The sequence below is a fragment of the Lepidochelys olivacea genome (genome assembly GCF_965140295.1).
Source record: "Lepidochelys olivacea isolate rLepOli2 genome assembly, chromosome: 1".
Taxonomy (NCBI): domain Eukaryota; kingdom Metazoa; phylum Chordata; order Testudines; family Cheloniidae; genus Lepidochelys; species Lepidochelys olivacea.
This window is the reverse complement of record NC_140411.1, coordinates 209,807,505-209,833,791: the sequence shown is the minus strand read 5'-3', so window position 1 is coordinate 209,833,791 and position 26,287 is coordinate 209,807,505. Positions and strand designations below refer to the sequence as shown.

General features: G+C 42.3%; 1 protein-coding gene across 4 annotated transcripts in view; it reads left to right on the top strand.

The window, feature by feature from the left end:
* SPAG17 (sperm associated antigen 17) overlaps positions 1–26,287 on the top strand; it is a 298,248-nt gene that overhangs the window by 255,213 nt on the left and 16,748 nt on the right. The window contains exons 34-41 of one of the 4 annotated variants that reach the window (XM_084612789.1): positions 1,655–1,782; positions 2,711–2,893; positions 8,324–8,437; positions 14,481–14,526; positions 18,203–18,305; positions 18,766–18,819; positions 22,848–22,950; positions 25,886–25,955. In XM_084612789.1, the coding sequence (XP_084468915.1) occupies positions 1,655–1,782; positions 2,711–2,893; positions 8,324–8,437; positions 14,481–14,526; positions 18,203–18,305; positions 18,766–18,819; positions 22,848–22,950; positions 25,886–25,955 (801 nt within the window). Of the gene's footprint in view, positions 1–1,654; positions 1,783–2,710; positions 2,894–8,323; positions 8,438–14,480; positions 14,527–18,202; positions 18,306–18,765; positions 18,820–22,847; positions 22,951–25,837; positions 25,956–26,287 lie in introns of all 4 variants that reach the window. The other 3 variants (XM_084612788.1, XM_084612791.1, XM_084612790.1) reach the window with 3 other exon arrangements.

Here is a 26,287-nt window from a genome sequence, read left to right as displayed (position 1 = left end):
CTCCACAGAACATGAAAGTGGCAAGGAGTGTGGAAGAAAGAACTTATAGAAAGACTGTGGGATGTAGTCAATCAACTAAATGACTGTTTGATTAAGGGAGAAGTTAACACATATTTGGTACACTTTTATCCTTTTATATACATGCAAATGGAAACAACTATTAAATACATCAATACTGGGAATTTATTTTGGGGTGGAGAAATCACCAAATGTCTCTTGTTAGTTTAACCATCCAACTGTATCTATGGAGTAAAATGATCACTGTGAATGGTGGCTCTTTGCTATTTGGGAAGCCACCTCTATGCATTTGGTGTTAAGGACATTGAAAGATATAACTGGGACAGGGATTATTAATAGCATATGGGGCCTTCTACCTGTAGGTCCATGGAAGTAACTGAATGTGGTTACTCTCTGAAGGCTTGGAGTGGCTTGTGTGAAATGAATTACCAGGACTCAGTGCCAGTCCTAGTGAACAAGCTATGGGAAATGTCTGAAGGGGACAGACCTTCACTAAAGAAATAAATTGTAAACAAGCCATATAGAGAAACATATATAGTATCCCCTTAATGTGGAGAATACAATGACAAAATGACTGCGTTAAGTAGTAAATAACGGTGCAGTTCTCCCAACGGCTAATCTAGGGAGGAACTGAGAACATCCATCACACTATTCTCTCAGTCAGGTTTTACACAATTTGAAATGTTGCTTCCACCAAAAATAAATGGCTCCCCAGCAGAAAAATTGAATAACATCAATAAAACTGCCACTGGCATTGAAAAGAGGAAGAGAGAAAGAGAAAGGGGAACACATGAAAAGAACCAGGAGGGGAGAAGTGGGAAGTTCAAGAGGAATCCAGATTTATGATGCTTCTTCACACTTCAAACTTTTAGGGCCTTCCCACCACTAGCTTGGCTATTTTTGCTATATTGACAGTGGAGCTTTTCTGCTCTTATACTCATATGGAACATTGTATCATTGTGACAAAACATCTCATAGTGATGTAACTTTCTTATGTAGTGTATGAGGCAGAATATAGGGCTCAGTGGATTTTTGGTCTGGTAGGAGAGGAAAACTTTAAGAAAGATCTGAAAACTGCATCACTCTTGAAGACTTGATAATTAAGATACCTGTAGGGTTTTTTTTTAAAAAGCTAGAGTTCATCAGAGAGTAACAATTACAAGTAATTAATTACCTGAGGTCTGAAAGTGAAATGTAAAATAGGATCAGATGCAGCTCACAGCAATGCCTACACTGAATAGGTAAGTGTAGCCTCAGTAAGAGTTCCATATGCAGGCTCAAGATGGTGCAATGCTGTAGTTTTTTCATGGTCTGCAGCTCTTACTCAATATGAGGTCATTTACGCTGCACTCCATCATATGCAAATTAGATGTATCCCTGAGACTCCTGGCAAGTTGCAAATGCAATCTGTGGTTTGGCAAAGTTTTGGGTGATCCTAATCCAATATTTACCTATCTTGCAGTCACATTGTGATCCAGTCTTGTCTCTAAACATCAGTGGCACATTCTTGCATTCATTTCAAGAACATGCTTTACATTTACATACATTCTTTCATCTGAAGATTTCAAAACCCTTCATCAAATTCTCCATTCAATTTGGATGCAAAATTACTTTTATTTAAATGTTTTTGACCCAGGTCTTCTAAGTATTACTGTTCTCCGACCATTGACTGAAACTTCTCCCTGGGTAATGAAGAGAGAATCATCCAATATTGTTCCTCCTAGCCTCCAGTCCAGGAACTGGGATACATTTCCTCCATTTGAGGTATAAATCTTTCAAAACTCTTTTTTCTCCCTGTTTTGCTATTAGGCATTGATGTTACTCTATTATTAACTATTATATTTATTATTTGCACATAGCACTCGTAGATTGGATTCATAGATTATAAAGCCATAAGAAACCATTGTGATCTTGTGGTCTAACCTCTGCATAACACAGGACATCACTCTATCAATTTCTATTTGAGAATTTCCAAGCACTTTATGTACTTAAATTAATTAAACCTCACAACATCTATGTGAGGTAAGTAAATATTATTATTCCCAATGTATAGATGGAAATCTGAAGCACAAAGATGTTAGTTGAGTTGACTAAGTCTAGCTCAGAGCCAGAAACAGAAACAGAACTTTAATTTCATCAGTCCCATGTTTTAGCCATAAAACCATGCTGTCTCTTTAAGACAATCCAGAGGGCATCCTCATCAAAAAATATTGATTAGATTAAATTAGGCTAGGTTCAATTAGATTAGGATGGGTTAATGTAATAAGCATGCGACATGCAGGAATTCACTGTCCACTGACTTCACTGGTTACATTCATAATTAGATTAGGGTAGAGATCCAAACTTTACACCTATTCCCATCTTTGTAAAGTAAAACTCTGAAATCCAAACACCACTGATCTTGAGGGATCCAAACTTCATGGCTTGGGACACGTTTCTACATTTCAGCATAACAGCTTGAGAGGATGCCATGTGAACTTGGTCATAACTATAGATCCTGGGCTGAGAAACACCCTAGCCTGAAATTCAGCCTCTGAGTTTATTTAGCCCAAGTTGCAATTCTTGCTTTGTGAGTAGGATGCATTTTCATGTAAGTATCTCTACAATCTTGCTTTCTGACTTGTTGAGAACCTTCCATGTCAGTATAATAAATAATCTCATGCTCGGTTTGCTCATTGTTGATTGTGTTCAGAGGAAGATTCCAGGTCCACCATTTGGCACACATATTTGGAAAGGTCTGTGCATAGGATCCAAAGAGCTGACTGGCTCTCCAGCACCTGTACTGAAATGCCCTAATGTGCTACAGATCCGTAACCTGATCCAGTATGAGCCAGTCAGTGATGAGCTGAGACAGAAGCTGCAGCTGTCCCTCAAGGTAATGCAGGCATAGTAACTTCATTCTCTCAGTAAACAGAAATTTACTGACAAATCAAGTAGCGTATATTTCTCACACACCTCTGAGACGAGAGCTGTCAGTTACTTGGAATCCAATAATCCTTGTACAAATATAAATTTACATAAATATTTAATATTTTATATAAATATTGTAATATATTTTAAAAAAATATATAAACCCCAGATAGGGAAGGGCACTGACTTTGCGTAGTTTATTTCACAATAAAACTAAAGTGCCTTGTTTTCACTATTTCTTTTCCTCAGTATAGCTTACTCACATTAGTTATCCCAATTGTAAAACACTTTTTTTTTTTTTAGCAGCAAAGACAAGGCTGTGTCAGGGCTGAGCCACATTGACACAAGGTGTGTTGTGAGAGAAGTTTTACTGCCGGTGCCTGTGCTGTACTTTTTTGGGGGGATAAACAGTCTCTATGGCTGTCATTCAGACAATGCTTTCTACTAGGAAAAAATCACTTAAAGGAAACCACATAAAATTCATTTTAAAAAAAATCTTCCATCTATTATTAATAATAACATATATTGCCATTGACACAATGCTGAAAATCAAATAATTGTTTAGATTATTCCATAACTTTTCACATTTCACTCAGCTTCAGCAGCAGAACTAGACTGGCCTGTTTCATTTTCATTTATACTCATGTTCTAGGTGCAAAAATGGTTGTCATTTTTATTCACAATATCAAAGAAGAATGTGTGAATGCCAAAACAAACATTTTTAATTGGAATATTTTAAAATTCTATTCCTATTGGGGTTTTTTCATTCTTTAATTTGTTTTCCACTTACAAAATTTAAATTTTGGACAATGTGCCTATGAACACAGTGCAGCCCCTTTAACAAATAAAACAAAATCCTATACCCAGGGCCCCTTCTCACCCCAAATGTATGGGCTGAACTCCCCATCTCTGTTAATGAGACTCTTGCATGCCTCTTGGTGTGAAAATAGACCTTATAGAATAGGTTAAATAATCTTAGAAAAGTTTACATTTCATGTGATCAATTTTTATTTCAGATATTAATTAAAGGTGTCTTATGTCACAGATCTGGTTGAGCTCCCCCCTGGACACTCACCAGACTGCTTTGAGGGGATCAAAAACACTGAATTCCACGTGGCCTCAGCTTCCAAGGGCTGAGCACAGTTTAGGCTCTATCCCTGACTTTAAGACTCTCGAGGTGCAGACCTCATGTCTGATGCCTCTTGGCAGTGGGGGCCCCAGAGTCCAATTACCTAGGCCCTGGAACTAATGCCATTCCCCCCAAGCCTCTGCAGCAGCTTTTGCATGTTCTGCAGAAGTCCCACCAAAGGTGTGAGCCATCGATTGTACAGTTTACCTCTTCAGGACCATGCGATAGTGAAAGCCAGCAGACACACAGACAGACTTTGCACAGGATTCTAAAACACCATACTCTTTACTTAAGTAGTTCAAGAAATACACAGAGCTCCACACTGCTCTGGGCTTGGGTCGAGTCCTCTGGGGTATCTGGGATCCTTCTGCAGTTCATCGTTTCTCTTCAGAATCATGGTGCCTTCTCTAGGTCAGATAACTTTCCCTGCCCTTGGTTGGTCCCACAGTTAAACTGAACCCCTGGATAAGAACGGCTGTCCATCTCTTCCTCTCTTCCAAAGCTTCCTGCTACAGTCTCAGTGAGACTCTTGTGTTTATATGTCCCCCTACCAACACCTGGTTCCTTTGTTCAGCTCCTGCTTTGGATTTTACACTTCCCCTCCTTTCAGAGGCCTTGGAGAGACTAGCTTCTCCTAACCTCAGCCAACCCATTGTCCAAAGAGAAAAGGAGTACTTGTGGCACCTTAGAGACTAACAAATTTATTTGCGCATAAGCTTTCGTGAGCTACAATGGGTACTCCTTTTCTTTTTGCGAATACAGACTAACACGGCTGCTACTCTGAAACCTAACATTGTCCAAAGGTGTTTCAACCTGAATAGGCAACCATTTAAGGTTTAATGGTTGTTGTCCCTGATCTGGCACAGACATCAGCAAATGGTGGATTCCACCTCCACACAGAGGTGTTCCATGAGTCAACAATTTCATAACAACTTCACAATATCAGCCAGAAATTACTAGTTGTGGATAGACCAGTTCCCCAAATTGTCCCACCTCATGACACTATGAACTGAGCTAATATAGAGTTTGAAGTCCCATTACCACATGCAATGTACAGAATAGGTGCCCTTAATCTCAGCAGTTAATCCAAGTTTTCTGAAGTGCAGACCATGGGTCAAAAGTGACCCATGGTGTTCTGAAATGCAACCTATTGGTTATCTTTATGAGTGAGGGGCAGCCCATCTATAGATTGACCTGAAAGATCCAGACTGCACCTTTAGTCTCCACGGGTCGTGTCACAGTTACTGGGCTAACTGCACCTCTGGCACCTCCTAGGTTCTCCAAGTGCAATCCCTCTCCATCTCAGGTTTCTAGTCATCACCTGTCTCTCAGGGTGGAATCACGCAATTCTCCCACTCTCAGTGTAAGCTCTGGGTTGCAGTCCCCTGTGTATCAATTCTGATTTACCTCAGCAGGTCTGATTTATATCCATACCCTCTAAGGCAGTGACAGTGGTAAGCAGTGACCAACCAGCTTCCTTAAACAAAGTATTTTTTATTTAAAACAAAAGCATTTCAGTGAAAACATTTTTTTAAACAATAAAACAGACTATATGCCTATCTAGTTTGTTTCTAAGACTTAGGAATCCTTAGTTCTGGGAAGTCCCAACTTCTTTAGACTCCTTCCACAGAGGCTTTCACACTCTCCGTCAACCTGGCTCCCTAGAAACTCCATACTGACAAGTGGCAATGCCCCTTCATCCCCATGAGAAGCACTTTTTACTCTTTAGTGTTCCTCCGAGAATCAGGTTCCCAGGCTGACAAAACAAGTTTGCATCTTCCTTGGAGATAGGATCCTTGAAGCTAGCAGCTTGGCTCATTGTCTTTCAAGTGCATGCTGGATTGTCATTATCTAGAACTGTTGTGTTGCTTTCTCATTTGCTCTTCCCAAAGCCCCCTGTTAAATTAAATCAGTGCACTCATAGAGGAAATTCTAACAACCCTCCATAGTTATACTGTAACTTTACCTCACTGAGCGGTTCATTTACAGTATTCATAGCATTGTTAAACATCAGTATTCATATATCAATACATAGCAATTCCATGTCCATCACAGGTTGCATCTCCAAGGTGAAAATAGGAAAACTTCAGTCTGTTTCATTTTATACAGATTAAGTGTGTTTCCTGGGATTATTTTATAATACTAAGCATGGTGTCATCACTTAACCAAACAGCAAAAAAGCACTAAACATTGAGAAAAAATGTAAGAGAAAAATAAGCATTGTACTTTTGTTTCTGACACAGAGAAAAAGAAACTCAGTCTAAAATGTCTATTTCTCCATTTCCTACTTGGTACATTTCACAATACTCTATTTTAGAACAGCAGGCTCTCCCACACTATACAGAACTCTCAAGTACCCTGGATTTGGAAGGGCATTCTGCATTTCAGCTGCATCAGGTAATGCTCCACAGACATGAGAGAGCTGCCCATTAAAATTCTCTTTAACATAGGGAAAGTCCACTGAAATGAAAGCTAGGATATCCAGTCTCTCCTCTGCTGACTGCTCTTTATATTTCCATGCACTTCATTCCATTCATTTGATAAATAAGATACTGGGAGGTTGCAGAGGATTACTGTAGTCAGAGGCGGGAATAGAATGCAGGTCTGTAATATGGTCCTGCCTGTCACAATTAATGTGCCAAATCTATGTGATTGGCCTTCCTGACTGTAACCACCACTCAAAACGCTAGATCCCATTCCCCTCCTCCCTCTCCCCGCCACACACACACACACACACACTTTCCCCAGAGCTAGAAATAGAACCCAGAATTCCTAATCTTCATCATTCTACTGTTCTCTATCAAATAGTTCTGGAACCTTCTGGCAAAATGTGTCACATCCCTCTTAAGTGAGTGGTCTATAAAAAGATGTAAGTTATCCGTCAAATCCTAGTGTTCTTAGCTGGAGATCTGAAAATCCAAGGTTCAAACCCTGCTGTTGACCCGTATCAGGGGATTAAAACTTTGGTTTCTTGGTTTTCTTTTTTAAATAACTGGCTTATTTAATTAACATAGTGAAAACATCCTTAAAATAGATTTTATAATTAAAAAACATGATCATCTGTCAATTATGGCACAATGCACAACAAAACACAGGTGATTCACATTTCAATCATTCGTCACACATTTTATGTGACTGGTTTACACACTGCTAGGTTTGAAAGTTTGGAGATACGGCAATATGTGCTATGTGTAGAAGAGGAAGTACCCTAATGTAGTCACTTGATTTTTATAGTACATTTGAAAAAAGGTCTTGTTGCAATAAAGACACACTGACTGCTTACATCTCTTACATTTTTGAGATGCCATTCTAGCAGGACTCAGCTTTACTCATTTGCATTACATACATATACTGATTACATACTGGTCTTTTAGAAGCGGGCAAATTTTTAAACTTCTTATACCAAATTCCCAGGTTAGGCCTCTGCATTTAAAAGATTATAAAATAGGTCTGCAGATGGCCCTCAGAATAAGAAGGAACCCCTAGAAAGAAGCAGTGCAATTACGGGCATTCCAGAGACCTTTGTAATGCTTATAATAACCAGAAATGTAACTCAGTCCATCGAAGTTGTTTATACATCAATACCAGTTCTATGGGTATTCCAGGAGTAAGTGACTTACAATGATCAGTAGAGAAAGATGAAGAGAGACATAACTGATAGCACTAACAGCCACTAATACTTTGCGTGACTTCACAGACATGACAGAACTGCATTTGTGGGGTAGAACAGAAGACATGATCCTAAGTACACTTGCAAAGACAGTATTTCTCCTTAGAAAGTTGCCTCTGTAGCTCCCTACTGTCAGTCATGAGAAGGTAGCTTGAAACTACTTACGTTAGAATAAAACTTCTTTTGTTATAGAAGAATTTTTAAGCTAGAGACTCACTTGGTCAGAACCTAGCCAAGAGCTAGAGGAGGGGGCTCAAGCTTTTCCTTCTCCTTCCCCATTTCTTTGGAATTCAAAGAGGTATGGAAGAATGCCTGTTCATGAATCCTTGCATGTAGTTTGCCATCTGGATAGGGATGTGAGCCTAGCCCTACCCATGGTCCCTACTTTTCCATCTAACTGAGCTTCTAAGTATAAAGACTCGTCTGACAAATAGAACTCCACCATAGTTTCTTGACCCTGACAATGTGAATCCTCAGAGGCAATATATACCTCACTTACTAATAAGTAAACTCTCCTCCATATGAATGTCCATTATGTTTACTTCTGTAAAACAAACAGTTGCATCTCCCATATCCTTTATTCACTGCTCCACTAGGAATACATAGACTACATCCTGAAGCAGGAAGATGAGATGCAAGAGATGATCATTAAAGAGCCAAGAACAGAGGAAGAGAAGGGTAATGCTGCTGACCTCCTCAAACTGGTTATGGTGAGAGAACTTCATTTTGAATTGTTTCTTTTCAATATCAATTATTGAAACTCAGGGTCTATTTACACCAGGAGCAATATGGCACTGTCACTTCTGTCAGTAACCATGCCAGGTGCTTGCCGCGCCTCTAAAATACATCATATCCATTCACAAAATAACAAACAAAATCTTAGGATGTAATATAGCAGAACACCAGCTCTACTATAGTTCAGGTTGAGCAGTGCTTTCTGTTTAAAAGTTGACTCTTCTTAAAATCCATGTACTTACTCAGATTGTCTTGAAATTTTCTGTACCTCATGGGGTTGCCTGGGTAGTGTTAGTTGTCCACATCTGGTGTCCTTTGAGCAAAGGATTCCTGAGCAGAGCTGAGCAAAAATTTTCAGATGAAAAATGTAGAGTCGGTTGAGCTGAAACTATCTGTGAATTTGACATGAATTCACCAAATACTTTTGGCCAGACCACAAAAATTCAAGGCTAGATTCACAAAACAGCAGCAATGGCTGCTGCTTGTGGTGATGGTGCCTGTTATATTTCTGGACCCAACAGAGAAGGAGATAGACACAGGGAGCTGACAGAAACACAGATGTCTGCTGTGCTCACTTTATCGTTCTAGCTGCAAAACTAAAACTAACATGAAAGTGAGGCTTTGCACTGTGGAAGGGAGAGTATCCAAACATTTAAAGAAACAGCATGTCACATTCCTCCATCCTACTTTAAAAAACTTTCCAAGCACATTCAGTATCATGTGCATCATGAGAAGTGGGCCTGGGGCGGAGCAGGGGCAGACTGTGGGCAGCAGGCTGCAGACTAGCTCCCTGTCCCCCCTCTTCCATCTGCAGCCCTTCCCACTGTCCGCCCCCGCTCTGCCCCAGGCCCTCCCCATCCCCCACTCGCCCACCACCACTCGCCACGTCCCCTCCTTTCCTCTACCCTCCTGCCCCCATGAGACTTCCCCTGCCGCCACCTGTCCCTCCTCAGTCCGCCTCCCCCGTGAGACCCTCCCATGCCTGCCACATCCCTCCTCACCCCTCATGAGACCCTCCCGCACCCACCGCAGCTTTCCTCTCCTCCACCCCCTTCTCCCACGAAGCCTCTGCCACTCACACTTTCCACGTACCTCCTCTCCTCCACCCCTTTCTCCTGTGGGGGTGGGCGGGTGATGAGGGACTTAGAGAGTGGTAAGTGGAGGGGAGTCTCTCAAGGAGGTGGGTGGAGGAGAGGAGGGATGTGGCAGGTGGGGGGGATCTCATGGGGGAGGTGTGTGAGGAGGGAAGCAGTGAGTGGAGTGGAGGAGAGAGCAAGGAGGGACTCACCAGGCAGTGGGGCCTCAGGGAAGGGGCAGAGCAGGGACAGGAAGAGGCAGAGCGCAGGCGGGGCCACCACAGCCCAGGCCTCTGGTGGCAGGGTGGTGGCAGCTGTGTCACTGGAGGCTTAGCGCCTCTGGCCTATTATACTCGCTGCCCATGATGTACATGGCTAACATGAAACATTATATAATCTAACTAAAAGTTGTGGGTAGATTACTGCAGACTCTTAAATTGCAAGGGATTATTCTGTCCTGGAATAGCAACTCACTAACTAAACAATTTATCAATTCATGTGCACATCTGGTTTTCACACTATCTTGAAATAATGTGGGGAATGACAGTGCAGCTGTGTTCTGAACAACAGGAACAGTTGGTGGCAAGGAATCAACTGGCTCCCTGGATCTGGTATCAAATTTTCTCCCAACAAGTCACCAAAATTAGGAGTTGTAATGGAAGGAGGTTCAATTACAGAAACAAAAAGTCCTGCTGGATCATCCTTAGACTCTGGTACTTGTCAAGGCTGCAGCTGGTCCACATGTCGTTTCTTTGCTTCCTTAAATGCACAATCACACTCTTTAGTCCATTTCCATTTTTTCTTTGCTTGTAACAGTTCATGTAAAAGTGCCAATGCTGTGGCTGGATTAGGCAGAAATTTACTGTAGTAGTTAAGCAGTCCTAAAAATGAACATAGCTGTGACTTGTTCTCTGGTGATTCAAGAACCACCTTCTCTTTCTCTAGTGAGTTTCTGAAGCCTGTGGCATCAATTACACATCCAAGATATTCAGCTAAAGGTTTGAAAAACTCAAATTTGTCTTAATGAACTCTCAGCCCATGGTCTTCCAAATGTTGCAAGACAGCATCCAAATTTTGAAGATGATCCTCTTGATCCTTTCCTGTAATAAGGATGTCGTCCAAATAACAATGAATTCCATTCAGTCCCTTCACAATTTCATTTATGGCTTTCTGGAACAGGGCAGGTGCCAATGTGATACTGAAAGGCAATCAGCTGTAACAAAATAAGTGTTTTTGTATGTTGATTGTGAGATATTTGCGAGATGCCGGATCAGTCTCCATTTGTAGGTATGAATTGAGCCAATCCAATTTACTGAAACACTGTCCACCACTAAATGTAGCAAACATCTTCAGTATGAGGCAGTGGATACTAGTCTGCATATAAAACTGGATTCAGAGTCACTTTGAAATCTCCACAAATTCAGACAACGCCTTCGTTCCTGATCACTAGTACGATGGGTGTAGCCCACTCACTATGTGAAACTAAGGACAAGACTCTGATGTTCGCTAAATGGTCCAAATCAGCTTTCACAAGGCACAACTCTGGATATTTTGCACTATTTTTGCTGGCTCTCAGATTTCACTGACACGTTGCTCATCTGTCCAAACTCTTTTTCAAAAACTTTGCCGTATCAAGTATTTCTTGAAGATTTCAGGGTGCTTTTGGTCCAATTCACCTTAAGCTTCTCAAGCCAAGATCTGCCAAATGTTGGTGGATACTTTCCTTCAGTCACATACAAGGGTAAAGCAAGTGATTGTTCATTTAGTTGAACTTTGACTAAGAATATCCCTTTTCGGACTAACTTTTCTCCATTACAAGTCGTCAAAACCTTGGAGTTTCTTCCAGAGGAACTGGTGACAAAATCTGGTGATAGGAAGATGCAGAAATCAGTGAGATGGCAGCTCTAGTATTAAGCTCCATTCTTGTAGGAACTCCTTCAATCAAGGGTATGATCCAGATGCCATCTCTGACTCCAGCTTCTGCTAACACATGCAGTGCTAGATCTTCATAAGTATCACTAGAATTCTTTTCTTTTTCTACATTATGAATTCCTGACTTCCATCTGTTCTTAAATTCAATCTCTATAGGTGTCTTCTGAGTATATTGGACCAGGCCTGACTTGTGCTCTGGCCACTAGATCAGACTGACCATGTTCCAGTCGTGACAACTTCATATGAAATACTTAAATAGTCAGTAGGCCTGAGAAAGAGTGTGAGAATGATTCTCTAGCTCAGTGGTTGGGGCCTGCTCCTGGGAGGAAGAAGACTCAAGTCCCTGCTCCAATTAATATTTCATTATTTATATTTATAAAGTGGAACAATTTCAACAGGAGAGATTGAGAGTGCCGCACCCCAGAATAGCCTGTAACCTAGAGGAGATCCAATTCTGCCCTCTGAGCTGACACTGTCTGTTGTAATGGGATCCAACGAATGACTCCCATATGCTGCTTAGCTCCATGAGCCTGGGTAGTGACTAGTCACTATCCTAAGGTCTGGGTAACTCAGGTGCACTATCAGGTGCAGACTTCTATGCCTGACACCGGTCTTAAACAATGGGACCTGCAGCTTGGACCCTGGAACCAGTGCCTCAGCCTTCCCAAGCCCTCCGACCTCACCCCCATTGGTTAGATACATTTCCTCCAGAGACTACCTAGCTGTGGGAGCTCTGGTTTGTAGTTAACCTTTTCAGGGACAGTGTGGCAGTAAAGCAAGGAAATGCAGGCTTAGCGAAGGAATTTCTTATACACACACTTTGTTTTTAAAAAGCACAAGAGAGTCAGAGCTCTGTGGAAAACAACAAACTCCTGAACACAATCCCTCTGTTTCCTCACCACCTTGTGAATACTGGGTTTCGTCTGAGTCCTTGAGGGGAGGCAAAGTCCCCTCCACTCTCTCCTTCAGGGTCTTCTGTTTCTGGCAATGGAATTGTTTCCTTAGCTTAGAAAAAGCAGCTACCTTTCAAAGCAGTCACTGCCACCGCTGGGTGAGGTGGCCGAGCAGAGAAACTACAGTTCTCCCAGCTATGTGTTGAGACTGGAGGATTCCAGCCCTCTTCTCCTAGACACACAGGTTTCTATGAAGAGTGTTCTTTCAAAGTCAGTGGGTCTGCTACCACTGGGATAAAGCCTTTCAATGTTCATAGCCATTTCATTGCTCCGACACAGCTTCCGAAACATAGTCTCTGCTTTAGGTGCCAGGTTCCTGCTACAGAAATAGCCATACAAAAGATTGCATTAAAAAAAAAGAGGTAGAAATTACAACAGGCAATCACAAAACCAAAATGATATTCCTAAGTTGATGCAGACATATCCCCAAACTGCCGTAGAACATAATTACAACTAGGTAAAACTCCTCACACTGCCAAATACATCTCAACTCTCAAACAGAGCATATTGTGGTGTTCCAGTCACTTGTCTTCCCCCATTGCCCTGGAGGAGCTTACATTATATGCAGGCACTGTGAGTACAACTGGTGCAGTTGTACCAGTGGGGAACACAGGGAATTGGCTGAGGCAGAGGAACTATTCCAGAGCGACCTGCTCCTCCAGATTCTGCTCAGAGCATGTTTATCTCTGAATCCTAGGGGAAAGGCAGGGATGTTCTTTACTGTGGGGCAAAGGAGCTAGTTGTCTCCCCCAACCTTGCTTTGCCCCTTCCCCCCAAGACATTGCAAGATATAATATAATCACATATAATGTTCTGTGTGCTGACACAACTGTGCCACTCCTCCCCAATTTTTCTAAAATGATGCCCATGGGGAAAGACACAAGAGATGGAAAGGAACTGTTAGTTCAGATCAAAAATAGGGCTCAAGGCTTCCCATTTTTGCAGCAGCCAATGGGACTTCACTAAATAGAACATCAGCAAAAGTGTTGGTTTGTATCACATGAAAGAATACAACTTAAAAATATTCATTGTAACAAAGAAGTGACATACCTCCATCCAGATGTGGTAATGATCATCATACTACATCCCAGGACACCAGGACTACAGATCGTCAAGGAGAGGGAGAGAAGCGCTTTGGCCACTGAAAGGAGCATAAAGGCAGCGCACTGCAATACGCATGTGCACGGATACTCAAGCAGAATTGACCCTCTTATTAGAAATAGCATTGAAGTAAACAATTGGGACTTTCAGTAGAAACCAACATAAGTGGAAAGTCCCAGGCAAAAAAATCCTTATCTGACCCAAGCCTAACATACCAGTTTGGAGTAATGGGTTGGTTGGGGGTGGGACTTGTGTTGTAATTTAATGCATAAATGACAGAATGTGATTAGAGACCTACTATAATTTTCTAATATTTTACATAATCTGCTCTAGAGAACTGTGCTGGAAAATGTGAGGGAGATTCCTCGGGAGGTCCCACAGTACACTGAAATGAAGGGAGTGCCACAGACTAGTTTTCAGTATGGATATGCTGTGCCATTGCAAGGTCAAAGTGCAACCAACACATATATGCACCTCTGTCTCTGCAAAGCCACCCTTACCTAGCGGAAACAAACCATAAGGCAAATGCAGTCCTATCACTTTTAATTCTCTGTACACTGCAGGCTCATTAACATATTCTGAAGCAAAGTATTCTGAGGAATTAACTCATCACATATGAGAATCAGATTAAATTCACTCTCCATTAGTGACTCTCAGGTTTGTATACATTTCATCTGCTACTCTCTTGCTTACATTGCCAAGGGCCTGAGAAGTCCCGTACTCATTTTCATGTGGCTGTGTCTACTGCATATCCCCCATTCCTTGGCACCCATTGTTCTGTACTTTAGAGATATTTTGTTTCCTGGCTCACATTTCCAGGCACGCTGAGGGGACCCCATTTGTAGCCTCAGATTGACATAACGCTTGTTTGGGTATAAAAACTCTCTCAAAGGGTAGGTACCGTTGTGCAAGGTCTTGTTTGTTACATATCCATAATTATTCTGTCTTCATTGCAGTCTTTCCCTAACTTGGAGAAATCATCTGAAGATCTCAACACTAGAGGTAGGAACAATTAAAACTCTGTATTTTAAACACTCCAATGGTTTTTAAACATAGGTGAAATGATCTTTTTAAGGGCTTTGCACATTAGTCTGTCTCTTCTGGTTTTTGATCCCCTTTTTACTTCTGTAATTGATAGCCATTTTGTGAAACCTGGGGAGATCTATAATTGACAACCATTTTGGCAACAAAAGCGGCATTCCTGTCTACTGTCACTAATTAGTTTGAGTGATAATTGTCACAGGTCTATGAAAAAATGGAACTTAAATCAAAATGGTCAAGCCAGGATGTCTAAACTTAGGCATTTAAGCCCATACACAGACATCTAATTAAGTGGCCTGATTTTCACAGGTGATGAGCCTTAACAACTCCCATTAACTTCAGTAATTCAATACCTCTAAAAATCTGGTGAACCTATTTAGTTGGCTAAATTTAGGCACCCACATTTATAACCTTTTTTGTCCTACATTTATGGAGTCTTGACACATTTGCCAACCATTGACACAACCCTATGTAGTTAATTAGTATTACAAGAGTAGGAACATTCCAGCCACAATTTTTAAAGATAGGTGCCGAAGTTAGGCTTGTACTTCCATATTTATGCACCTAAAAAAAAGGCTGATTTTCAAAGCTGCAACTTCATTAACTTTAGTGTGAATTATTAGGGGTGGGGTCCACAAAAATACTTAGGTTCCTAATCTCGTTTTTATGCACCACTGTGATCCACAAAACTCCCACTCGGCTGTAGGTGCCTACGTTTCTGCCTTTGGGCATGCACACTGCTGCCTCACTCTAGGTGTCTGGGTGCCTAACTCCCACCTGAGCCCAAGAGCAATTCACCAACCATGAGAAGATAGGCATTCAGCCACCTAAATTGCATGCAGGGGCCCAATCTGGTAGACATGCTCAGAGGCTGCCTAATTCCACAAAATGCCTGGAGGAGGAGGAGGAGCTCCCTTATAACTTTTAACCTAATAGTTAGGGGATTCACCTGGGATTTGAGAAGACCTTAAGTTCAAGTCCCCCCTCCACCTGCTGAGGAGAGGAGATTTAAACAGGTCATAGAATCATAGAATATCAGGGTTGGAAGGGACCTCAGGAGGTCATCTAGTCCAACCCCCTGCTCAAAGCAGGACCAATCCCCAATTTTTGCCCCAGATCCTAAATGGCCCCCTCAAGGATTAAATTTACAACCCTGGGCTTAGCAGGCCAATGTTCAAACCACTGAGTTATCCCTCCCCCTCTCAGATAAGTGCCCTAACCACCAATATGGTCCAATTTATATTTAATTATGCAATTATTTAATGAAAGTGGAACAACTTCAATAGGAGAGATTGAGGAAGACCCATATCGGACTATTCCATAGCCTAGTCATGAGAGCACTCATCAGAGAGGTGTCAGAGCCCTGTTCAAATCCTTTCTCCTCATCAGGAGAGGGAGGACCTCAACTCAGGGTCTCCCACATCCTGGGTGAGTAGCCTTTTCAACATGTTATAAAGGAGGTGGCACTCCTTCCCCCACAGTTGTTTGGAGTTAGGCAGCCCTTGAACATACCTATGAGATCACACTCTGCAACTGTGACTTAGGCAGTCAAATACCAATCTTCTCTTATCTTCATAAGCAGAGATACTGCTTCACAAGCAGAGATACCTCCCCACAGGCTGGTTTTAGGCTCTGAACTCCGAGAGAAGGGTATGTGCCAAGCCCCACCCTTTTGTGGATCTGGGCGTAGGTATCTAGTACCTTTGAAAATCAGGCCACTTTTGAGTGATTTAGAATCGTAACTTTAGGGACTTACCAGTGAAAACCTTAGCAAATGATGTTTAATAAGACCCAATGCAGAGAGAAGCTAATGTTGCAAATTCAGTGTTTATGGAGGCAGAGGTACAATTTGATTTTTTGAGGATCCCTCCCATTGGAGAGACAATGTCATTGTTTATAGAGACTGTGGAAGCCAGGGTACACAGACCTGGTAGGGTTGCTAACTTTGTAATATTTAAAAACCGGACACTCCAGCAAGGGTGCCAGAACCTCCCTCACCCCACCACTTCCGCCCTGAGGCCCCGCCTCTTCCCTACTGCTCCCCCAAAGGCTCCACCCCCATCGCTACACACACACACACACACACACATTACTTGCTCCTTTTCTCCTCTCCCGTTCCCCTCCTCCCCACCCCCCCGGGTCAGGAGGAACTTGCCTGCAGAGCTGGGGTTGGGAGCTGGCAATGGCTGAGTAGGGGCTGGCGTGGGTGAGGACCTGGCGCCTCCCCACCTCCCCCACCCACAGTAACCAGATTTTGATAGATCTGACCGGTCACTGTCAGGTCCCCTTTTCAACTGCACTTTCCGGTCAAATACCAGACACCTGGGAAGCCTAAGACCTGGTATGTTGGGAGATGATGGCACAATTTAGTATTTATAACATATGAGTTTCTGTATATGAATTAATATGTTCCTTTGAGCATTTGTTAACATTTAAAAATACATAAAAATTAAATAAAAAAGCATGTATTTATTTATTTTTAAAGTAATATCTCTGAGTATTTGCTATCCCTGTGATGATGCCAGCTTTTAGAATGTTAATTATTCAGCCATTCCAAGACTGCAGAGGTTAGTCTTCGTAATTGGGCAATACTTTTCATGATCTTTCATATTTTTGAAGCTTAACCTGGGATTGCTGCAAGTAATGGTTTCCATACTGCATGATTTCCAGGCAAAAATGGAACTAAGTTTGTAAAGATGTATCACCAACACAGGGAAAAAATAATGTAAAAAAGAACTGGAGTTAAAAAAAAAAATTGACAAGACAGAAAAGTGAAAGTTAAACTTCAAAACATAGGGAAAAAACTACAAAAAGTAAATTTTGTGAATCTAGCCCTAAGTGTTTTAGGAATGATTTCATTGTAAATTTCAAAGGAATGTGGGTGTATAACAGCCTCTTTAGGTACCTAAATCCAATATTTAAGTGCCACTGATATTCATAAAGTCACCACTCAGCTCCTGCCTAAATCCCCATAGATGCCTAAATTTCCGCCAGTGGGTATGCATAAACCCATCTAAGTCCTGGCACCACCCCACAGATAACTAGCTGCTCAAAGCCCTCACTCACACCTAAACACTGGAGGGATTCTCAAATGAGGCTGGGGAATGCCTATATTGCCTGCAGTAAGTGTATTCAGAGCACACCTAACCTTCACAAAGGGCAACTGGAGGCAAACAGGTAAGGAATTTTGGGGGGCAGGGTATTATGCATGTTCCATTATGTCTAATAGATGGGAGAGACCCATATTTGAATTCCCAACATGCCTGATTTGAAGCGTGGACTTGAACTTAAGTCTCCTACATCCCAGGTAGGAGTGGTGCTCTAACCTCTGTCTCTTCCCCCCAGGAGAAAGCTGACCTGATTTAGGCACCTAATGCCAGGAGATGGTTCACAGCTGACAATCTCAGGCAGAGAAAGGTGCTTCTCTCCAGCCTTTGAGTCAGACACCTAAGGCCTAGATCAGTGCGGGTTAAGCACCTTTGTGAATCTGGGCCCTAAACATTTCCCCTTTCCTCTGCATTTCAGTCCTAGCTGGATTAACTGGCTTCCTGCTCAGTTTGCTGGCTTCTGAGAATCCTTTTTGAAAACAAACCAGTCAATGGCTGTTTAAAAACTCTTCTCTCTCCTTATCTTACAGCTCAAATAGTAGAGTTATATGAGCAGGCGGTGGATTCTCAGCTCCAAAGTCCACGAAGGAAGACAGTATCAAAGCAACCTGAAGACTACTGGCAGAGTTTCAGGTAGGACAATCCAGTAAGACCTGCTGTTAACAAAAATCATACAAAGGATGGTGAGAAGCAGAAATGAGAGACAGTATGCTTTAGTGGTTAGCACATGGGAATGAAAAGGAAGAGTTCAAGTACTGTCTGACTCTCCCTATGAACACTTTGTCTCTGTCTCAGTTTCTCCTTCTGTAAAATGGGGCTAGTAACGCTTACCTATGTCACAAGGGTGCTATGAAGATTTTTGAGTTTTTTAGATGCACAGTGCTATAAAAGAGCAAAATGTAATTATTAACATGGTTGACCAATTAGTGTTGCAAACTGTACTCGTAATCAGTCCAGGTCAGAAGTCATCAGACACATGCTTTAATAAGAGAAATACGTTCTTTCATTAGTTATTTTGTGAACCATTCATGCTTATAAAATATTGTGCTATTTATCTCATTTTCATTTTTTTTCTCCTTTCCCCCTCATGCAGCAAGGACAGATTAACGCAGGTATCTCACTGGCAGACAAAATTAGAGCAGTCCAGGTAATGGTGTTATTAGGAGAGAAAGTTAGGGCCTGATCCAAGACCCACTGAAGTCAATGGAAAGACTCCTACTGCTCTCATTGGGCTTTGGATCGGGCCCTTAATGTGATAACAGCAGCAAAACAATGCTGTTGGAGCATTAGCTCTAATAGAAATGCTGAATGAATAGTTTGACTGTACCTCTGATACTTTTGCAAATGACAGATCAAAGCATAGGAATAGAGGCAATGAATATTACAGACAATTTAGAACAGGGGCTAGGAGTCAGAAAACCTAGGTTCTATTCCTGGCTCCAACTAGGCTGACCAGACAGCAAGTATTAAAAATCGGGACAGAGGGTGGGGGGTAGTAGGCACCTATATAAGACAAAGCCCCAAATATCAGGACTGTCCCTATAAAATCGGGACATCTGGTCACCCTAGCTCCAAACACCAGCTAGGAAAGTAATTTGGGTCAGCGTTTTCAAATTCTGGTTCTTAAATCCCCATGATAGTCACTTAACGGAGGTGGCCTGATTTTCAGAGGTGATGAGCACCTGCTCAGTCCCCATGAAAATCTGGTCCCTTTGGTGCCAAATTTGAACATTTTGACCATAAATCTCCCTATCCTCCATTTTTCTATTTGTAAAATATTTATCTCCCTCACACAGGGATTGTAAGGAATCTTTAATGTTGATAAGCACATTCAGATCTTCAGATTAAAGGTGCTATGGAAGGGGAAAGCATTATAGGCTAAGCAGCAGTGAGAACTATAATTAAGGCCGAAACTCAGCTTTAATTCTAACCCCCTTATTTCACTTCCACTTAAATTTCTAAAAAAAAATTCCAGAAATTATCCCATAAGTAGGATTTTTATGAATATGACAGAGTGCTGTATTTTATGGCATTGTATAAAACTGTCCAAATCCAAATAATTGAAAAAATCTACATTAAATTAATGTCAAGTATGAAAACTTCAAGTATGAATGGGAAACACAAAAGTGAAGGTTCTCTCGCAGAAACATGCATGCACCCACAATGAACATAAATGACATTGAGGATTACTATTTAAACTGTTCAGTGTTTGTCTTGATGTACAGAAGAATATACAGTGTAGATTAAATAATCTTGTGATGAGAAACTCGTGCTTTTCCTAATTTGTTTTTGTGAAAGACTGAAAATAGCAATTGAGCCAGGGTCTCCTGCATGGCATCAGAGCTAAACTAATGCTCTCGACTTTGTAACTGACTTGTTTGAAATCATAAAATGCTTTAATTCCAGATTGAAGTTGGATTGCCTTAGTGCCACCTGATGGCAACACTTTATCTCACATTACATACTATGTAAAAAGTAACTTAAAATTAGGCTTGGTAGAATTTTATTTTTATTGTTTATAATTTCAATTTTTATTTATTTAAATTTTCTCAGTTATGCAAAATTATGGATATAAACAATTTTTATTTATTTATCAAGCAAAATTTGCACAGTTTCAGGAAATTATGGGGGCAGCAGACAATAGGGGATCAGACAATAAGTATCTAATACAGTAGATGTTAAGTTTCAAAAAGTTAAAACTTTATAAACCCATAAAACATAAATTGTCAGCGTCACATATCAAAATATACAAAGTAAATAACTTTAAATAAACTCTAATACATTCACAAGCAACATTTTTCTTACTTTGCCTATCTTCAAATTTCAGTTATTATTGATGGAAATATTTTTGTCAATTTGTGTGTGTACAGTGAAATTAATGTTTACCAATATTTACCAATAAAAATCTAAATCTACTTAAAATCAACTCTACTTAAAATGGATATATTATGTCACCTGTCACTAAAAACCTGGGATGAAATTCTGACTCCATTAAAGTCAATGACAAAACTCATTGACTTCAAATTAGCCAGGGTTTCATGCCTGATTTTCTACTCATTTGCAATCAGGAGGAGTAACTCCCTTGAATTCAGTGAAATTACAGCTGGTTTCAAGGAGTGGAAATCAGGCCCAAAATGTGTTGACTTAATGATTAAGACAGCATTCTGCTAAACCTCATCTTCATGAGTTCAGATGGCTCTATCTGGATGTCTGCAGAGCCATCAGTTTCTTCTTGTATAGGACAAAGCCCTTCAGGCAGGCAGATGTCTTCTTCATCTTCTATTCTGGCAAGAGCAAGGTCTCAAAGCATCTAAAATGACCATCTTTAGATGATTGTATAAGTGTTGTTTTACCCGTGTTGTTGGTCCCAGAATATTAGAGAGACAAGGTGGGTGAGGTAATAGCTTTTATTGGACCAATTCCTGTTGGTGAAAGAAACACGCTTTCAGGCCTATAGAAAGCCCTTCTTCAGGTCTGAGAAATGTACTCTGAGGGTATGTCTACACTGCAGTTAAAAACTCGTGGCTGGCCCATGCCAGCTGACTCGAGCTAAGGGGCTGTTTAATTGTGGTATAAACAATCAGGCTCAGACTGAAACCTGAGCTCTAGGACCCTGTTAGGGGGGAGGATCCCAGAGCTTGGGCTGCCGCCTGAGCCTGAACATCTACAGCACAATTAAACAGCCCCTTAGCCCAAGTCTCTTCACCCAAGTCAACTGGCATGGGCCAGACACAGGTGTCTAATTGCAGTGTAGACATACGCTGAGTGTCACAGCTAAATACAAAGTGGAACAGATTGTTTAGCATGTGTAGTTAACGTATATTTCAAGGGACCATTCAAGATGAAGTGGCCTGTTAACACCTCTACAGTCACAGCAGAGAAAGGTAAAAGCTTGGGGGCAGAGAGACAAGGGAGGGGGTTGGGTGGGTTATAGAATGTTGTAATAAGCCATAAATCCAATGTCTCTATTCAATCCATGATTTAGTATCTAGTAAAGTTACAAATCCTGGGCTTGTCTTTTGGAGGTGTTGGGCAGGTTTCTTTGAGGATGAGAACTGAGAGGTCAGATACAGAGTGATCACTTTGTGAAAAGTGTTCACCCACAGGCAATAAGGTTTTTTTGTCTTTGGTCATTTTCCTGTGTGAATTCATTTGAGAGTGTAGTGATTGTCTGAGTTCAGTTGTTATTGGGGCATTTAGTGCATTGGATGAGGTCCTATAAAGGATACTACCTAACCCACCTTATCATCTTCAGATGAGTCAGATCTGTTGATTTGAAAGGTGGAAAGACACCTTCAAGTCTTGGTGCATATTCACCAAGAACTGCCTCTAAATCTAGGGCAGGAAGAATTAGAGCATGTTTTGAAGAGATCTGCAGAGCAGCCACCTGGCAATCTCTTCATATTTTGATCAGATATTTCAAGTAGATCAGCCTCTGATGAAGACGCTGTTTTTGGATGTCAGGTCTTTTAGTCTCTCATTCTTCCTTGGTCCATCTCCTCCTTTCATTCTGTTCTTCCTCATCTCTTTTTCTGTTTAGATTACTTGCTTTCTCTTATCAGTCAGTCTCCAGACTTGAGAATTCCCTTGGTATATGTGAATACACAATTTGCATTTACTGCCCATATGCTTTCTCAAAGTAGAGAGATCATCTAAGCTGGAACTTGTTCCACCCTTGTATGTGTGTAGTTTTCTACAGTTTAAAGCTTTGGAAGTATCTCAACTGGGGCTGTGATGCAGCTCCAGGATTCATCTAGGGAGAGCTGAAAGTCTGAGATGCTTCTGGTGCTTTCTGGATGTGGTTAACTCATCAGTCTCCAGTCTAGAGGATTCCTGTGGTTTGCATAAATATATTTACAGTAAATTCATATTATTGTCTGCTGATTTCTGGGAACAGGATTGGGCTGTTAATAATTAGAGTATGTGTAACTAGGAGATGGTGGGTTTACATGAAGGCAACAGATCAGCCTCCATTCATACAAACTTCAAATTGCTATCTAGATCCCAGATGTGTAGAATGGGGCTCAGTAGCTGGTCCCTCTGCTTCTTGGAAATTTGGTAACTTCAAGAAAAAGTCAGTGGATTATGAGAATGACATTAATAGATTTGGTTAGCAAAAAAAATGTCAGGGGCAACACTTGTAATATCTTCTTCTTTCTTTTCCTTACTATGTAGGCAGGAACTTGATGAAGGAAGGAAGTGCCTAATAGGAATAAGAAACAGAATAATTCCACCCTATTTTGAATCTGAACTCGGCAAGGAATTTCTCCTGAAAGAGGTAATGGAGCTCAGAGAAGATGAATGAGGTGGTATTAGTGCAAAGAATCTCTGTTTCAGTCCTACAAAGCATCTAAGGGCCTGGCTACACTTGCAGATGTAGAGCGCTGTGAGTTAAACCCACCTTCGTAGAGCACAGTAGGGAAAGCCCTGCAGTCTCTCCACACTGACTGCTGCAAGTGCACTGGCGGGGCCATATTTGCAGCACTTGCAGCGGCATTGGGAGCAGTGAATTGCGGGCAGCTATCCCACAGAGCACCTCTTCCCATTCTGGCGCTGTGGCTTGTAGGAAGGGGGTGGGAGGGCGGGGCATTCTGGATTCTGTCCCAACATCCTGTGCTGCATCGGTTCGCATCTCAGCATTCCCTTTGCTTCCGTCCACATTTGGTGCCATCTTTCAACATTTTTTGTACTGCACGCTCTGTCTTCCCTTTCGGTCTGCGGGAATGGAGCCCGAACTGCTGAGGAATATGCTGACGAGTCTCACCAGCGCGTCACGTTTGGCAGTCAAGTTATTCCTTAAGATCCAAAGTGACAGTGAGGACACCGACGATGATATCAACACGAGTTTGCTTGTGCCATTCATTAATCGCATCCTGCTCAGAAGAACCATGACTCCGGGTAACGTGCATGACATCGTGGCTGGCTTTGCACAAATGTGTTTCCCTAATTGCGGAGGGGCGATAGATGGGACGTATATTCCAGTTCTGGCACCAGCCCACCTAGCCTCCAAGTACGTTAATCGGAAGGGCTATTTTTCTATGGTTCTTCACGCGCTTGTGGATCACCGTGGGCATTTCATTGACATTAACACAGGCTGGCCCGGAAAGGTGCTTGATGCACACATCTTTCGGAACACTGGCCTGTTCAGGAAGCATGTCCTCTTTGCTTCTACGTGGCCTCTTCCTGATTCTTTGCAGCCTCTCGGCCATTGATAACACGGACGGCTGAAATCTCAAGGTTGCATCTGTAAAGGCAAAATGCAACACTTAACAGAGGCAACATTGTTCACACCAGACAGAGCAATGATTTCCCCCATACTCAAGGGCAAGCACAATATACACAATAACATAATTAGCCTGTCCTAAAGCGAGCGCAATTAACCCATGGGAGCCCCAAAATGGTGAGTAAGCACAAGGTCAAGTGTGACTGATTGTTTCACGGCTGTACTGTCCTCTGGGTTTCTGTGCTTTCGGGAGAGCCAACAGCGGAAGGGGGCCTCTATACTGAACACTGTCCCCACATTTTCCACAGGAGTTCGTCCTGGAAGATATCTCGCTGCTGAGGGTGACCTGGGAAGCAAGGGAGGGTCTTCTACTGCAATGCGGCTTCCGCCTTGGCCCATATGCAGCTTGCCTGTGTGCAGCAATGGTCCCCCCACCCCTCACTGCACAGTGGCGTGGACAGGTTAGCCTTACTGGGACGAGGACAACAGTGGCTCTCCCAAAAAACCTACGCAAGTGCATTGACCAAGTTCTGGATGAGACCTTTGAAGAGGTCACTGAGGCCGATTACCGCAATGTGACAGAGCACATCAACGCCCTATTCCGCATCTAGGCATGCATGCAGTCCTAACCCTCCTCGCCCCAAGAGCCCGCACCGAATAACTTCCTTCCCAAAATAAAAGCCGCTTACCGGGAACCTCCTCTGGTGTTTGTCCTTCCCCAAGCACCGGCCGCCACGACTAGCTACCTTCCTCCTGGCTTGAGAACAGCTCCTGGCTGCATGCATCTAGGGATTCCGGGGTGTCTTCCTCCACCTCAGCACCCGCACTCCCGCTTTTCTCCTCCTTCTCCTCCTGCCTTGTTGAACTGAGCTCTGAGGTGTCCTTGGTGGTCCTCGGAATGGAGGTGGGGTCGCCCCAAAGTATCGCGTCCAGCTCTTAGTAGAAATGGCAGGTCGTGGGGGCAGCACCGGAGTGGCTGTTTGCCTCTCAGGCTTTGCGGTAGACATTCTGCAGCTCCTTCACTTTAACCCTGCACTGCAGTGTGTCCCGGTCATGGCCCCTTTCCAGCATGGCCCTTGATATCTGCCCGAAGGTATCATAATTCCTACGGCTGGAGCGCAGCTGGGACTGGACAGCTTCCTCTCCGCAAACACTGATGAGGTCCAGCACCTCGCCATTGCTCCATACTGGGGCTCGCTTGGCGCGTGGAGGCATGGTCACCTGGAAAGATTCGCTGAGAGCACTCCACGCCTGGCTGAGCAAACAGGAAGGGGATTTTTAAAATTCCCAGAGAATTTAAAGGGCGGGTCTGACAGTTGGTCACCTGAGGGCAGGGCAGTAATGTTCAAAGTGATGACCAGAGTGGCTAGAACAGACATTGTGGGACACTTCTGGAGGCCAGTCACAGTGCAATAACAGACCAGGGCATCCACACTGGCGCCGCGGCGCTCCAGCAGTGGAGCAGCAAATGTTATTCCACTCGCCGAGGTGGAGTACCAGCAGCGCTGTAGCTGCGGAGACAGAGCACTCTACGTGCCTTGCCAGTGTGGACGGGGAGTGAGCTAGGGTGCCCAGGGCTCCTTTATTGCGCTGTAACTCGCAAGTGTAGCCAAGCCCTTAGATTGTTTTTTAATCATCTTAGTTATCTTGTAGAAGGCACTTTTGAGTGACTGAACGCAGTTAGCATTAATGGATGTTATGTACATGTGTCAAGTGCAGACCATACCTTTATAATCTTGCTTGATAAATAGGCTGAAGTGCTTTTTTATAATGTGTATAGAAGGAAGTATATTCTAGAATCACAGCTATATTTATTTTATACTGTCAGTTTAATTGTTACTGGTTTAGTTCTACTTATTTGTTTTCTTTATGCCCTCTTTCATAGTGGCTATATATATATGGTTAGGAGACATGAGCACTTCTTGTCATTTTTATTTAAAAGTTCCCTGATCTGGATTCACTTTCTAAAGAACTTCCTCCATTTCTAAAGAAAGAGAGAGAGAAGCCACCGTTGGAGACAATCACAGAAATTTTTAGGAGTACTTCTGAGCTCAGTGCAGGTAATGTTTCAATGTGGAGCAAAATTCTCCATTGGCTTGTTGAGTTGCCTCATACTACTATTGCACTTAAATTCACGAGGGTGCCTTGGGGCAGTTACAGTTTCTGCAAAGGACTGAAAAATGTCTCCATTAGTTTCTGATACCAACTAGCTGAATGAGTTGAACAATGAGTATGGAATAATTGATACCAGTGTGGATGCTACAAATAATACTTGAAAGGATTTTCAGTTCTAAACCTTATCATTCAACACCACATCTCCCAGATCTGCTTGACACTTCAACTGCTTGGGAACATTATAAGACTGCTTTGTGAGATACATTTAGGGGTCTTT